Here is a 15,761-nt window from a genome sequence, read left to right as displayed (position 1 = left end):
TTCTACATCCGTTTTAGCTGAGTTATAGGATTACTATCTTTTTAACTAATATCATACCTATTCCTTTATGAAATGGCAGAACTGCAAGGGGGTAGAGACTAAGATTTACTCTTATCTGATTTACGCAAGAAAAATTATACATGTCTGTGTGATTCTACTAATACGCATTTCATTTCACCGCGACGTACGGGAGGGGATATTATCCTAAAGATTCAACATCTGTGTCATACCTTGGCTTTACCAGACATGATGCAGCAGGCTGCCAATCACGCAAAGTCTCTGAGTTACCCTATCACGGATCGTAGAGTCTAGGCACTGGGTTATGACTACAAGGCCAAGCAAAGCTGTATTGAGCAAACTAATGGTCATGCAAGGAAAAGAATAGTTCAAATAAAGGTACGCCGCCAAGTGCCCATCTTAATTAGCTTGTATAAGACGCGCACAGAATGATTTAAGACCTGTTGCGTTAGTAAGATTGAGATTAGAGAAGAGGCAGTACGCGTATTGCCAGAGGTCAATGCTCCACCTACTAATTGTATCAATACGAAACTTTGAGAGTTAGCACATCTTTCGAGAGTATGAATTGCCCTATGCGAGCAAACAGCTTGGAAAACAGTCTTGCCACGATGCTGGACAGGTACATGATTCGATGGCTGTCTTATACCTCGTCGTTTGCCTCCGCCACAAACGCCACACGGTTCCTTGCGCTTAAAAAGTAACGCAAACTTTGAGCTGCAGATGCGCCTGGAGCTGAGCCCCACACCCCACACTCTGTGGCGGGGCATCGCTTTCGCTTCGCAGCCTTTCTGTCGCATACTTTGAGGCTGGCCGTGTTTTTAAATCGTGGTTTCTTTGTCTTTGGCGCTGCGTCGACTCGCGCGGCTCTTACATCGTCACCTTGCTTCAATATTTTGCTTCAATAATATTGCTAATACACTTTTTGGAATACATTTATCCTAATACTCAGCGCCATGGACGACCAATTTGGAGGCCGGACAGACGACGATCTGTTCTACGACGACTTCGAGCCGGTCGAGTCTGAGGCCGTCTTGATCACAGAAGAGCCTTATATCCCGCCCTTTACGCAGCCTGCGCCAGCTGCCGCACCAGTTCCGGTTCCAGTCCCAGCGCCAGTTCCAGCGCCAGTCCCAGCTCCAGTTCAGGCTCCAGTTCCCGCTGCACCACCTCGACAAAGTCAAACTCCCCCGTCCTCAAAGCCGTCGCCAGCTCCCGCGCCTGCTGCGGCCAAAAGCAAGAAGCCCCCCAAGGGTCTTTCGTCTTCACGGTTCGCTGAAGATCCCTCTCCAAAGGCATCTCCCGCGCCAGCAAAAGCTCCTACAAAGGCGCCGAAGCAAACACCGAAGCAAGCACCGAAGCAAGCACCGAAGCAAGCGCCCAAACAAGCTCATCCGAAAAGTCCCGCGCCAGCTCCCGAACAGGCTCCTACACCTGCTGAAGACAAGGCTCCCGCAGCTGAGGCTCCAGCTGAGGCTTCTACTCAGCCCCAGGCACAGTCTCCTCCCCCTAATGCAAGCGCTACTCCCAAGGAGAGGCCCCAACGAATATCGCCGCCGCAAAACACCGCCGTCAGCGCCGACGTACGCGCAAAGTCTGGCTCCAACCCGCGGCAGAAACTCACCGAAAATGAATTGGCTGCTAAGATGGAGAAGATGAAGCTGCTGTCCGCAGAGAAGGCGCGCAAGTTTGAGATGGCAGAACAAGACGAGAAGCAGCACGCTGAGGCATACGCGCGAGGAATGGAGGAGGCGCGCAAAAGAAGAGCGGATGAGGCAGAGAGACGGAAACGTGGCGAGGAAGATAGGCGCAAGTTGGAGGATGAGCGAGCTAAGAACCGGGAAAGGAAGCTCAAGGCTATGAATATTAAAGATGGCAGCTGGGACGAAGGCAAGGAGGCCTTGGCCGAGGAAGAAGCCAGAAGGGGCTTCCGCGGCGCAAACGGTGGCATCAGGGGAACAAAGAGTCGAGGTCTGGGTGGAAGCCGATTTGCTCGAGATGAGGAAGCTCCGGATGTCGACCGCTTCCTGGATGACCGCTACCGTGGCCGAGGACGAGGAGGAGATCGTGGGAGAGGCGGCAACGGCCGAGGCAGGGGTCGTGGCCGAGGCGGTTATGACGGACCAGCCAACGATGCTCGTCCAGCGAAACAAGAAGTCCCTGCCGTGGACGACTTTCCCGCCCTTCCTGCTGGAAAGAATAACAACGGTAACAACACAAAAGCGGATACAGAACAAAGCAGCAATGCACAGTCAAAACCCACCATGGCACAGGCGGCAAAGGCCCCTCCCCCGCCTCTACCGCCTGTTGCACCTGGTGGTAGGTGGGACGATGAGATGGAAGCTCTTGATGCTATGAATGAGTCTCAGTCATAGCTTGAGAATAAGATTCTGATGCTCAGACGAAAAGGGCGAAAAGGCTAGTAAGGATGGGAGGAAAGGCAGCATCGATTTTAAGAGGGCATTTGGGTTTTGCTACTAATCGTCACTTTTCTCTTGGAAATTATCAGCTCTCCTCTTCAGGCTTTTATTCTTATGATCTTGGCCGGGTTGGATGTGCGATGATATGACTTGTAGGAAAGGGGAAAAAAATTATATATATTACTGGGGCAAGGATACCACCTTTCCGGATATTATTAGTCCTGTTAGTTTATTGCTCTCAGCGTAATACGTCGGTAGATAGAACGATGGCAGAAATTGAAGCGTATTTGACCGATGATGTAAAGGCGTATGGATATATAACTTCGGCAAACTAGTTGATTCTGAATCCTTACGGCTCGTCGGCCAACTAGCGGATTCTAAATCTGCACCTTAGTCGACAGGATCAACAGATACTACTCTACATGATGGATCCATATCTTGTCGTGAGTAGCGGAAACGAAGATTTGTTTTCTGTAGCACGGAGTGGGACCCATAGGGGTCGCTTCACTTTGGTGATCTTCCATCCAGATAGACCTTGGTCATGTCTTCTCTGAATGCTTTCTTAGCATTTCTTAAGACTTGGCGAACCAATTAGTGATAGAATTGCTTACTATTTACCATCTTAATTACCCGCGTATTACTGGGGCAAGGATACTACTATTAGTAGTTTATTGCTCTCAGCGCAATACGTTGGTAGATAAAACCATGGCAGAAATTGAAGCGCATTTGTCTGATGATGTAAAGGGGTATATAACTCTGTATTCCGAATCCTCTATACGATCTTTTTCTCGTCCCACCAATAATAAAACACTAAACACTAAGAGGCACCCTGATTATCGTCCGTTTGTAGTTGACAGTTTCAAAAAGCTTCCCAGACGCCGAGCTGTAATGCAAATTAATTTTCATCATCCCGTAATAAGACTCTTTACCACCCCCCACGATACCCTCTGCCTCCTCTGCCACTTCTGTATCCTCCAGGCCCTCTGGGTCCTCTAGGACCACCTCCTCCGGGCCCATCATCGTCCATGGCCGGCCGTGACCTGCCCTTCATCTCCTTCGGGAACGCGTCGTACGTCTTACGCATCTGCGCATATCCCAGATGCATCTTTCCGTAAAAGTGGTCCGCCAGTCGGCGATCGTTGTCCAGTCTACTAAGATAGGCGCCGCAGACGTCGCAGACCTGTAGCTTCTGGTGGCCTGAGGGGCCAGAGGTGTCTGATAGGGCCTTGAGCTCCTTCTCGCGCTCGGCTTTCTGCTGGGCGGCTTGGCGGACGCGGAAGAGCTCGTCTTGGGCGCGGGAGACTTCGCCGAGGGAGCCGAGGATTTCGACTTCGAGGAGGCCGCTGTTGATGGACGATGTGAGGTCGGATATGGTTTTGAGCTGTGAAGAATAAGAGACATGGTTAGCTGAATTGTGTCTTTAGAGTGCGTATATGTATATACACGTATGGATGCCAATTAAGGTAGAAAGAAGAGGGAAGAGACTCACCAAAGCATTAGTCTGTCGAATCTCATCGGGCGTCTTCTCCAAGCGTCTCTGCGCCGCATCTATTCTGCGATTGCACTCGTCGATGTACTTTTGCAGATCGCGCATGTAGTCGTACTCGAAGCCGTACTTGTGCTTCTCCCGCTCAGACAGCCCCTCGTACTCGGTCTTGAGAGCCTCAGCGTGCACCTTGGGACACGGCCCGAGGTCCTGCTTGGTGTTGGTGAAGAGGTCGTGCGGACACGTGCCGGCGATGTAGGACCGGCAGACTTTTGGGTCGTTGAGCGAGAGCTGCTGGGCGCGCGAGGAGGCGGACGCGCCCATGAGCTGCTCGAGCAGCTTTCTTTGTTCGGCAGCCATGATGGCGGTGCACTGGCTGGGGAAGATGGGTTTGCGACGCCGAAGTGGTTGGAGGGGTCGTTGGAGTGGATTGGGTTGATGGGTTGGAGTTTTGGTATCAAACTAGATGGTAGAAGCGTATTTTTCCGACTTCGAGATGACGGAGCGGCCTGTGGCTGGTGGAGACGTTTTAAGCCTAAGCTGCCCCTGGTAACGCCATGGTTTGCGCGGGGGATCGCCTGTACGAACCGTTAAAGCTGCTGTGGCGCATGCTTTCTGCGGCATGATGGCGGGCAGTGTGTGGCTTGTAGAGCTCAACTCCTGGTACGTACCCGCTACTCTAATCTGGCAATATCAAGAATTCGTTTGAGAGATGTGAATTTCGCCCGAATCGCGCCAGCGGCTCGAGTATCCTCTCCTTTTCTTTTATTTTTTATCCTCTCCTCACACAATGCGCTCTCTTTTATCATTTCTACCGCTGCTCATACCAAGCGCGCTGGTATCTGCGACCGAGTACCATGAGCAGCTGAATCTACGGCCGCTGCCTCTATCGGCGCTCCTCGCGAGCTTCAACTTCCGAGCCAACACCTCCATCGCAGACTTTGAGGCACAGAATTTCCGCCTCTTCCCGAGATCGCTGGGCCAAATCCTGCAGTATGCGGGCACACGAGAGCTTCACCTACGGTTCACCCTTGGAAGATGGGATGCAGAGAGCTGGGGAACTCGACCATGGGACGGCACGAGAGAGGGTGGCACTGGAGTCGAATTGTGGGCGTGGCTGGATGCTGAGACGGACGAAGAAGCAGACGAGAAGTGGCTGACCCTGACCAATGCGCTTTCTGGCCTGTTCTGCGCCAGTCTGAACTTCATTGACGGAACGAGGACTATCCGACCCGTTGTGTCGTTCCAGCCCGAGGGAGACCATCCTAACACGACGCTGGCGAATACGAGACTGCTACATGGTGTATTGCCGCACGAAGTGGTTTGCACAGAGAACCTGACGCCCTTTTTGAAGATGCTGCCGTGCAAGGGCAAGGCTGGAATTGCCAGCCTGTTGGATGGACACAAGCTCTTCGATGCGTCCTTCCAGAGCATGGCCATTGACGTTCGACCCATCTGCCCATCCGAGGGCGAGTGCGTGCTCCAGCTGGAACAGACAGTTGACATGGTATTGGACGTTGATCGATCCAAGCGACCTCATGGTATGTCTATTCTTCCATTTCATTCGCCAATTCGTATCTAACGTTCAATTGTCCAGATAACCCTATCCCACGACCGCCTCCTGGCCATGATTTGATCTGCGATACTACGAAGCCATACCACAAGGCCGAGGATGCTTGCTACCCGATTGACCACCTTCGTGGCCAGGACTGGACATTATCTCAAATCTTCGGGCGAACGATGAAGGGAACCTGTCCCCTGACCGACGATGAAGTTCCCCCAGTCTGTGTTCACCTTCCATCAACTCGAGACTTGTTCGCTTCACAAGGCGCCCATGAGATCAGATATCCTAACAACGATTTTTTGCGATGCTACAACATAGAGCAAGAGAGTGAATTCACCCTTGTGTTGACCAAGTCTGAGTTTCCTATCGAAGGAGGAGAAGCTGCTCCCCTTGGCATTGTCAAGCCGGAAACGCCTGTACTCTACGCTGAGCGAAGTTTTACTGGCCACGGACAGGAGCACGGCGGTGTACAAGCCATTCTCACCAACCCAGGGGATGATTCCGTTGAATTCGTCTACATGGAGTCTCTTCCCTGGTTTATGCGCATCTACCTGCACACTCTTTCGGCTCGTATTTCAGCATCATCACCCAACACGAATTCCTCCGCCGATCTAATCAAAGAGATTTACTACCGCCCTGCCCTGGATCGCGCTCGTGGCACACAGCTTGAACTCCTCCTCAGCATCCCTCCTCGCTGCACCGTTTTCCTCACCTACGACTTTGAAAGATCCATTCTCCGATACACAGAGTACCCTCCCGATGCTAACCGTGGCTTCGACGTCGCCGCCGCGGTCATTACCACCCTGGAGCCCAAGGCCATGAACATTCGCACCACGAGTCTGCTGCTCTATCTCCCTACTCCCGATTTCAGCATGCCGTACAACGTCATCATTTTCACATCAACCACTGTTGCGCTTGCGTTTGGAGGCATATACAATATCATTGTTAGGCGCATGGTCGGTGCGAATGAAGTTCCCCACACGGCCATGAAAGACAAGGTATTCGCCTTTATTGAGAAGCTGAAGAAGAAGAAGACAGCAGTAGCGGCGGTGGCGACGGGTGGAAAGACCAGTATAGAGCCTGTTTCTGGGACATCAGAAGCGAAGTGATAGTTTTGGGCCCTTTTTAAATGTTAGAACGTTGCATAATACGGATAATTTTGCTGGATTTTGAGAGGCTTCTTAACTGGCGGTCTTATATATATTTGAACAATTTTATACCCTTGTTAGTCTTGATGTTTGTCTATGTTTGACTCGGTGAAGCATTAGTGATAGTGGCGCAAATCGGCCTTGGGCAATATCAACTTCCTAACATGCTGGACACTCATTAGTACATGTATATAAGAGTTTGAACTCAACTAGTACTTGGCCAATGATATGCCTAAGATAGCCACCATACACGCATTTTTAGTGAATATACTTGGTGTACGTATTCCGATTTGAAAATTGCTATGGCAACAATTACACTTGTTATACTACGGAAATGCTAAATGCAATATACGGTAGATAAATCTACACCTCAAAGCTTGATTCTAAAGCAAATTAAGCAAGTATCCTATGTACTAACACCACCGAAAGCAAGCAAATGGTACCTCACCCAGCAATAAGCTGCTTCAGCCTCTCCACCACAGCACCCTTCAGATCCTCCTCAGAGCTCACATACTTAGCCCCATATCGCCTACAAACTGCTTCCACATTCCCTCTCTTGGAGTATCCATCCTGAGCACACACAATAGCCTTTCCAGATCGAACACAAAGGCCCAACTCTAAGAGGGTTATTGGCGCTGGAGTGGCTTTGTGAAAGAAGACAACGACGACATCTGCCTTGTCCTGCATCCCAAGTTCCCACTCCACTTGCTCAACCCAGCGGCTGTCTGAATAGTCTTCTTTCCAGGTCGAATCCCAATCATTGCGCTTAGGATTGTATATCACAATGGGTAGCTCGATTAATGCCTCTGTGAGAGCCTCTCTCCAATCAGCTTCCCCGGTAGGGTCTGTTGGTCCTGCGAGGAATACACTTTTGCGAGAGTTCAAGTCTGAGGCTGCACGGCCCGGAGCCAAAACTACGACCGCACCCATGGATAGAGAATTGGATTGAGTTGGTGAAAATGGAATTGAGAGTTTGCTGAAGCGTAAAAGAAGATGCGGGGCATGGCTTGTGCGTGCGTGTAGGGTATTTTATGGCGGTTTTTTATCTACATCACAACAGAAGTATCGCCACTTTCGCGATGCTTTTCATTATACTTTTATCTTCTTCTTTTTTTCAAGAAAAGTGTATTTAAATCTCTGTAAACAAAAAAACTAACCATGCCTTGGCCAAAAGTTAATTGGGTATTGATGCATCACTGTAATCCAGCCTTTGTTTATTTAAATGTGTTGTTTCCCCCTTGCCATCTCCCACACGATATCCATATAAAGTCTTTTGGATATTAGCTATTCTCATTTCAGAGTGAATTGCTCATATTCAACACATTTACGAGACATTTGCATACACTTCACTACAAATTCTTCACCATACTAAGCAAACAAATAGGTCATTCAGAAGTAACTCACCGACTATACAATGGGGAAATCTTACAGGCTTGTCAAGAAAGTTCCTTTTCTGTCTTCACTCTGTCAGGCTTTGATACTATTGCTTCTTTGCACATCGACAACTTTCATCAAGCTATTGTATGATCTGTTGGCCCTCAATGTCCGATACGACCACACATTCCACTCCCATCATGGATTCTAACCACCGTGACGACATGGATAAGGCGGCATCTCCCGGCATCAAGTCCGAAAAGGGTTTACTTGCTTGGAAAATTGAAGGTTCTGCTGGCCGGAAGAACTCCGCTGCCTAATTCGAGACCGAAGAGAATATCAGATGAGACGGAGAGCCTCGAGTTTGAGAAGCCCAAATCCAAGAAGCCCAAGTTTGAGAGGCCTTGTGGCCATATACTTGACAATGGGATCGCGGTCAGCAAGCAAGATTTCTTCCATTAGAGCCTTGATAATATCCTCCTCAGAGAGATCAGTAAGGTTAATGACTAGGAGACTGCGAACACGCGGTGACTCTGCCTGAGTCTCAAAATTATCGTCCACTTATACCTTTGTCATAGCATTGACAAGCTGATTAATTTGGGTATTATTTAGTTGGAGGATAAAGGTCTTATAGAATCCTTTACTATGCAGTAGGGCTTGGTGGAGATTTATCTTGAATTTGAGTCTTTCGGAGATTGGTTGTCTTGTTACTCAAACGCGCTCTGCCAATTTCTTTTTTGGGGCATTCTATAGGCGATAGGGTTTGTTAGCTGAGCCTGGGGACAGACTCATTAACAGTGTCAACTTTACGAGTTTAATCATGGATCTGATCATCAAATGCAAGAGAGACACAAGTCCAGCTTTCTTTATCTTTGCGCAGTGCAAGATTGGCACTCGTGCCATCTGGAAACATGGTTAACTGCACACTAATGAGCCGTTTATCGCTTTATTGCCAAGGAGAATTATGGAATATATATTAGAATAAATTTCAATTGAAAGGCCTATTTAAATATATAGCGGCTGTTGAATCGATATATATTTCTGTCTCAAATAGGCACCCGATATTTAATTTTGGTTAGTAGTCGTAATAGGGGTTTGTGACCTAGTTCAGGTTAACGAGGTTATTATACAAAGTTTGAAAAATAACTTACAATAGCACCAGGACCAATACAGCAGGCACCATGGATATTTTGGCCTAGTTACATTAGTAAGTGCATATAATATTGACTCTCTAAGGCATACCATTGGAATCATAGACGCAGTTGTCTTCTCCCAGATAGATGTCGCCGTACTTGATTGGCTAGGAAGCCGCAATAGAGCAGCCAGCAGCGGCAGTTGGACTGCTACCATCGCCATTAAAGCCACCATAAATAGTTGCGTGGTCAAAGTTGGCAGCAACAGGGCCTTTGCCATGACAGATACTCTGTTGAACATTTGTTCCGGGGATGGCTAAAATAAAACATCTTTTATTGGCATGCTGGAGAAGAGCTTTATGTCTTTTGGGACCTTTACACAGCAGACGTGAAAAAGATCTTGGTCGAAATCTCTTTATACAATAGTGACTCTATGGCGAAACCATCAGGCGCTTTGGGATCAATTTTCCATTACTAATGGTTTGTTTGCTCACCTTTTATGTGCATAACTGGTAACTAACTATGTAGGTATTATCCATCCGGTAAAACGAAAACCGATCTTTACAGGCACGTTATGGTACGTCCGTCCTTTTGGTCATTTTGAGCACACGCAGTTTTACTTATTATTTTTGTGGTAATAGGACCCCGCCAAAGCCAGTCTTGTTCAACAAATGAAAAAAGTTGAGTGTCCTCAGACTGTGTCGACTTCAGACATGATTCCATTCCGTAACACTGCCTCAAAGCCTCAATAGATAAAAGAATTTGGAGCAGACGCCTGGGAAAAGTTAGTTCGCCGAAGTGTAGACTTCAACTACACTATAATGAAAGCTGCTTCCATCATTCTTCTCATCAGAAGACACTGTCACAAGACATTCAATTCCAATTATACGGACGAGAGATCGCTTGAGTTAAAGAAGGTTACATTTACGTTTAATTTTAAGGTGTACAACTAGTTCACGTTCTTTTATTTTGATCTCTCGGATTCCGACCAAACAAGACCTTATCCAATAAATGGGCAAAGTTGGATGTCCCACAAACGTGTCGACTTCGGATATGATACCATTCCGTAACAGCGTTCCAAAAGCTCAATAAGAAAAGGATTTCAGAGTAGATATTTGAGAAAGTTCATTGGGTTGATGGTTGATAGAGCACTCTTGGAAAGAAATTTGAGTGGAGCTATGTAGGATATAGTAGTTATGAGACATCTATTTACTTACTTTACGAAATAAGAAATGATAGCTAAATACCATGTCTACCATGTCTACTGTTTCATTTCTGTCAATAGTAGTAAGCTGCTTTGAATGCCTTATGAATCACAGTATTATAGTGCAATGAGCGTGTATGCATGCTTAAATTTCACTTAATTTACCATGATAAGACTATACACATCTGTCTGCTTACATGTGAGTCTATCAGTTGTTCTCTTTTCCAGGTAAGGTTATTTCCCAATATTCACTACGCAAATCTTATCCAACGCCTTCAATTTCGAATAGGCATTTAGCAGACGCCAGATGGGATAGTGTAGCTTTCAACGCGAGCGGTGGAGGAATATTTGGCGCCGGATCCAAGACCTCTTTTTGCGAACGCGGACCATAAAGAACACAAATTTGTCCCGCCGGTCAAAGAACGATCAGCATCCAAGATGGCATCGCGGGCAGAAACAAAAGTTGGCGTGCAGGGCTGCAGAGCCATTCCGTTGAGGACGAGTTTCAAGGCAAGATACTTGCCATCGGTGGGAACACCCTGGCTGTCAAAGGTAGGGAAATCGGCGTCATTCTTGCCGTATTTATCAATGAGGTTCCAGAGGACTTCGTACAAAATTGTAGCCCATGTAGTACCGGCTGAGTGGACTTCGTTTTGAGTGTTGACAGACTTGTAAGTGAGTGGGTTGGTAGTGAGGCTGGTTGAGTAGGGGTACTGGCGAATACCCTTGACATTGTTGTCTGCCCAGACTCCCATAGGATAGTCCTTGCTGCGGGTGTCACCGGCCTTTAAGCGGATAGCGGTGGCAAAGAAATCACCCCAGCCTTCGCCCATACCGCCGGCTTCAGTACCAGAAAGGCATCCAGAGTTGGCAGGGCCGCCGGTGAGACGGGTAGACACTGTTTCAAGCCTAAATTAGAAAGAACAGATATAAAGTCATAATGAGAGAGACTTACATCCGTGAGTGTATTCGTGGATAACAATGCCCGCCTCGAGATCGCCATCTCGCTTGGGGGTGGCAGTAGTCCAGATGTACATTCTCATACGGCCACTGGTTCCGTCAGCCGGGGTGGCAAAGTTGGCGTTGTTTGTTCCGCTGCCGTCCTGCGCGTTCGTAATCACCAGATCTCCCTGCTTTCCACCCTTTCCGTTGTTATTTGCTTGAAAGTTTCCTGCAACCTCATTAAACCCGAGAACATATAGTAGATCGTGGTATTTGTTGACTGTATAAAAGAGCTGTGTGATGGCAGCATCCCTATAGTCTGTAGGGTTAGTCTGAGTGAGCGAAAAGGGATATTGAAAATCTCGAGTCGCGCTGGATGGACGGTGATTATTGAGATAACTATCGCCTCCCGTTGGATTGTCCTGGGAAATGACATTATTTCCCCTTGTAACTGAATAATTCGCAGCCCCATCACCAAACCACGTAAAAGGAGAAGCATCAAGTCTCCATGGGTCAGTCACAACTTTACGATCCCCCTCTGTGGGGTCATTAAGGCCCCAGGGGTACACTTGCAAGGTAGCAAAGTCAGAGACATAATCAACGACGCCATGAATCTCTTCGTTAGTTGTTGCGTCAACGTATGTCAGAAGCCAGTTGTCCATGATATCGGTCTCGACTCGCCAAGTCAGAGCCAGAGTTCCGTCGCCTTTGACCAGATAAACGAGGTGAGCTTTAGGATCGCTGACAGCTCCGGATGTCCCCTTCAACGTGTACTTCTCAGTGCCTTCCTGAGCTTCGGCGGTGGCGCCATTGGCTTGGACGGGGAGACCCAAGATGTCAATGGCACCCTTAAGCGCAATTGTAGGGTCAGAGAAATCACGCTTCCTCAAGGGGCTCTGCTGAGGCAGCTTGCCAGAGAAGAAGCTGTTTCCGTGAGAGAAGACTCTGCCGTCTTTGCCAATCTAAGTTTATAAATATTTGTAAGTTCATATTTTACTAGATGAGGGGATTCTGCCTCTCACTCACGTTAACCTTGAAGTCAGCGTTGTCAATGTCAATTCCGTGCACTGTCTGCTTAAAGTGGACGTGACCAATGCCGTCAACATCGATATAGTGGTCATCCACAACGCGGAATTCGGCCTTAGGGGCGGCTTTTTTGACAGCTCGTGTGGCTGTATCCACATAGTTGCGTTTGAAAGCCAGAGACTGCAGAGAGGCTTCCTCTTCGATGTTTGGTGAAGACGTGTACTGAGAAAGATTAGGCAAGCTATACTTGCTAATATCAACGCCACGCTTAGTCAAGCTGTTGCCGGTCTCCGGCTGCTTAGTAGGATGGGCATTCACATTGGCAGCAAGGCCAGTGAGACCAAGAAGAATGGCCGACTTCATGATGATGGCAGTAAAGAGAAATCCAAGAGGAAAACAAATTTTAGAAGTAGTTCAACAGGGACCAACTGATTGACCTGGCTGAGCAACCTGCTGAAAAAGGTTTTGGAATATGAGATTCCATAGGGCCCTTTTATGTTCACGATGCTCAACGGTGACATACTCTTCAACAGTTCCATTTGCCACTTGAGATGATTCGTTTGAACTTCCCTTTCAGACTACAAATCCCGATGTTACGCTCAAATTGTCGAATAAAGATGATTCTCTCTGTGAAAACCGTCTTGGCAACTCCATTTTTCACAATAATGAAAGCGAAAAGGAAGGTGTCTTCCAAATGATGCTATCAATACTCAAGGTTTTGACAAGAACTTTTGTAGCTATCGAAATCCGCATGCCAAGCCAATTAGGGTCGACAAAAGTCCATGGAAATGGGCCCGCAAAGCCTGGCTTGGAAACGAATGAGAGCATCAACGAAGCTTGAAAGCCGCTCAAGAATAGAGTCTCGTGAACAAATTAGGTCAATAAGGCTGTATTATCAATGATTTCGTGTAAATATGGCAACTCTGATATTGCGAGCCTTGGGCGATGTAACAGTATATGCAATCTGCACGAGTACGCGGACTGCAAAGTTCATCCGCACCCCGCTACAAGTACTCTCCCTGTTAGTCATTATATCGATTTTGAGATGAAGATAAGACGTCTACAGTCGCTAATTCGCGGCATTTCACAGCAGGCGTCTGTATCCAACTGCTTTCTCGGGACTAGGTGATCCGGAATACTTTCAACAGCCGGCACGTCTCTCTATCACATTGACTTCGTGTCACCAACAGCGGGGAATACTTGAGTCTAATTGTAACTATACATGTAAGCTTAATGTGCAGTGCATAAACCCTCGCCGGAATCCGATGCCAAAGTTTGCCTAGGCGCCCGCAATATCGGGAAGCCAAGAAACGGAAGCCTATCATGGAGATGAACGACCTGCCGAATCGGGATCAAGTTCCGGGGTTGCGCTCCGATCGGGTCTGATGATACCATTTGAAGATTAATAACTATTGGTAGAAGCCCTGCTATGATTGCCGACGAGTTGGTTGCTTTTACCGAACCGAAACAGCCGCGCTTGATCCAGCAATAGCAGGGGAATGTGGCGTAATTACCGCAACAAGGTATCGAAGACGTTATATACGTAGAGGTGTACTGTATAGCTATCTTTTTCTCACTAGTGATATCGATATACTAGAAAGATTGTTGCGATAATAAACCGATGCTGAAATAGGAAAAGATATACATACAAAGCAGTCTGTATTATTTGCTCACAGGGCTTAGAGGAGGAATACGAAGAACGAGCTGCGGCGATATAAGTTGATCCGATCACATTGATTTCCGCTGTAACAGTTTCATTTTCCATATCAAGCATTTACTAGAGATGTTAGCCTTATCAATGATTCTGGATGCAGTAACGCGTCACTTGCTTTTTAAATTTGTGACGAATGGGTAGCATTGCATTCTCTTGGCACAAACGCCCAACGACGATATTACATATCAACAAGGTTGACATCACGCTGATATGCTGCAACTGAAAGTTGAAAGACTTGTAATTATATCTATTATTCTGGTACTACTATGGGATATGAAAGTAACAACACGCCTGACAAAGGTTGCATGCCTACTGGTTCCAAGTATTGAACCGCAGTTGGTGGATTGGCTCTGTTCTAACTAACGAGCATGTTATATGTAATTTGGTGGCAGTTGATTGAGAGATCAGCAACTTCTCAGTATAGCTAGAAATACATCATGCAGAAGTGTTAAAGATATTAGATTACAGATAAGAGCTCGATAGTAGAGATATTCGAATTTTTGCGCGTGTTAACTACAGGGTACCTAGGTATCCTAAATACAATCGCACGGCAAACGTAGTTCATTCCTGCGCTCCATGATCATTCTTCGTCAGAACAAGCAAAGATGGTTCGTGAGAATCCTGATGAATTCTCAGTTATGATCAGATATTGGAACAAACATGATACAGATTCTGTGGCACACTAGCTTAACTTGGGAAAGATATCCGCGCCGAAGGACGATATCCGCTGTCCTTGTTCTTCAAATGAGCTCAGATCGTTGCGGGTACACTAATCTCTTTGCAGATGATGTACAATCATGAGGATTGGGAACTAGCTTTCATTGTTGTGGATGAAGCCAGTCGTCTCACAGAGACTATGACTGCGCTGACCTTCTCGCACTTCCTTCAGACGCGAACAATCTTCATCGGAGATACGAAGCAGTTCAGCCCCAAGGCAGTTGTCAAGGAAGACAGGGAATATCATGCCCTATATGTCAAACAGGGTGTGCGCTCATTATTGCAACGGATGGAAATAGCTGGATAAATCGACTTCATCCTGCGCGTAAACTATCGTGCCCATGGCGATGTTGTTCAATGGCCGATGGAGTACTTCTATCCGGGCAAATTGACCATTGCTCATCCCCGCTCTAGAATCACTAGAGTGTAGCACTACTGGAAACAAGAGGAATGCGAAGCCAGCTATAAGTAGGAATCCCAGCCACAAGCTTCCATGATTTTCGTGGATGTCAAGGATGGCGCCTGTGAAAAGGTCGGGACATCTACATCAACACAACCAACACTCGCCACGTTGTTAACCTTGCGGTTCACATTGCTCGGCACGCCCCTCTGTACTCGTTGCCTGCGTATGATGAATGGCAGAGGTCATGCAATGGCAAAGCCGAAAGCACGCCTATTTCGCCGCTCCCTTTGGGAAAGGTGTTGATTATTGTAGGATATCGTATCGACAACAAAAGCGGCTGATTCAGCAAATGTTGGCGCAAATCCCTCCATATGAACTCCCAGCTGGTGTGATTGACGTTCGTACAATTGATGATTGCGAGAGCAGTAGAGGCAGTAAAAGGAGTAAAAATAGTAAAGGTAGTAGAGATAGTAAAGGTAGTAGAGATAGTAAAGGTAGTAGATAGTAGAGGTAGTAGAGACAGTAGAAGCAGTAGAAGCAGTAGAAGCAGTAGAAGCAGTAGAAGCAGTAGAAGCAGTAGAAGCAGTAGAAGCAGTAGAAGCAGTAGAAGCAGTA

General features: G+C 47.3%; 6 protein-coding genes across 6 annotated transcripts; 3 read left to right on the top strand and 3 right to left on the bottom strand.

Annotated features, from left to right (window-relative positions):
* Positions 1 to 790: 790 nt before the first annotated feature.
* GGI43DRAFT_416383 (uncharacterized protein) lies at positions 791 to 2,733 on the top strand. Its single transcript, XM_083207284.1, has one exon. The coding sequence runs from the start codon at positions 972 to 974 to the stop codon at positions 2,388 to 2,390; it is 1,419 nt and encodes a 472-aa protein (XP_083056142.1). The 5' UTR covers positions 791 to 971; the 3' UTR covers positions 2,391 to 2,733.
* On the bottom strand, positions 2,669 to 4,398 carry GGI43DRAFT_416382 (LUC7 domain-containing protein). The gene is made up of 3 exons (XM_083207283.1): positions 3,925 to 4,398; positions 3,047 to 3,816; positions 2,669 to 2,985 (listed from the first exon to the last, which is right to left on the bottom strand). The coding sequence occupies exons 1-2, from the start codon at positions 4,279 to 4,281 to the stop codon at positions 3,361 to 3,363; spliced, it is 813 nt and encodes a 270-aa protein (XP_083056141.1). The 5' UTR covers positions 4,282 to 4,398; the 3' UTR covers positions 2,669 to 2,985; positions 3,047 to 3,360.
* Positions 4,399 to 4,619: 221 nt separating this feature from the next.
* Positions 4,620 to 6,897, top strand: GGI43DRAFT_416381 (GPI-anchor transamidase subunit GPI16). The gene is made up of 2 exons (XM_083207282.1): positions 4,620 to 5,462; positions 5,519 to 6,897. Exons 1-2 carry the CDS (start codon positions 4,712 to 4,714, stop codon positions 6,592 to 6,594), a joined length of 1,827 nt encoding a protein of 608 aa, XP_083056140.1. The 5' UTR covers positions 4,620 to 4,711; the 3' UTR covers positions 6,595 to 6,897.
* GGI43DRAFT_416380 (nucleoside 2-deoxyribosyltransferase domain-containing protein) lies at positions 6,898 to 7,654 on the bottom strand. The gene has a single exon (XM_083207281.1). The coding sequence runs from the start codon at positions 7,561 to 7,563 to the stop codon at positions 7,078 to 7,080; it is 486 nt and encodes a 161-aa protein (XP_083056139.1). The 5' UTR covers positions 7,564 to 7,654; the 3' UTR covers positions 6,898 to 7,077.
* A 2,784-nt stretch (positions 7,655 to 10,438) lies between these two features.
* GGI43DRAFT_416379 (Fungalysin metallopeptidase-domain-containing protein) lies at positions 10,439 to 12,778 on the bottom strand. The gene is made up of 3 exons (XM_083207280.1): positions 12,313 to 12,778; positions 11,300 to 12,248; positions 10,439 to 11,242 (listed from the first exon to the last, which is right to left on the bottom strand). The coding sequence occupies exons 1-3, from the start codon at positions 12,673 to 12,675 to the stop codon at positions 10,638 to 10,640; spliced, it is 1,917 nt and encodes a 638-aa protein (XP_083056138.1). The 5' UTR covers positions 12,676 to 12,778; the 3' UTR covers positions 10,439 to 10,637.
* Positions 12,779 to 14,631: 1,853 nt separating this feature from the next.
* GGI43DRAFT_387873 (uncharacterized protein) lies at positions 14,632 to 15,050 on the top strand (the record flags this gene model as incomplete). The annotated part of the gene is made up of 2 exons (XM_083203995.1): positions 14,632 to 14,700; positions 14,811 to 15,050. 2 exons carry the CDS (start codon positions 14,632 to 14,634, stop codon positions 15,048 to 15,050), a joined length of 309 nt encoding a protein of 102 aa, XP_083056137.1.
* Positions 15,051 to 15,761: the final 711 nt, after the last annotated feature.

This window comes from Trichoderma evansii, assembly GCF_050947405.1.
Source record: "Trichoderma evansii strain SZMC 28006 chromosome Unknown GGI43scaffold_28, whole genome shotgun sequence".
Taxonomy (NCBI): Eukaryota; Fungi; Ascomycota; class Sordariomycetes; order Hypocreales; family Hypocreaceae; genus Trichoderma; species Trichoderma evansii.
Note: the sequence above shows the minus strand (reverse complement) of the source record. Positions and strands in the feature narration are given on the sequence as shown.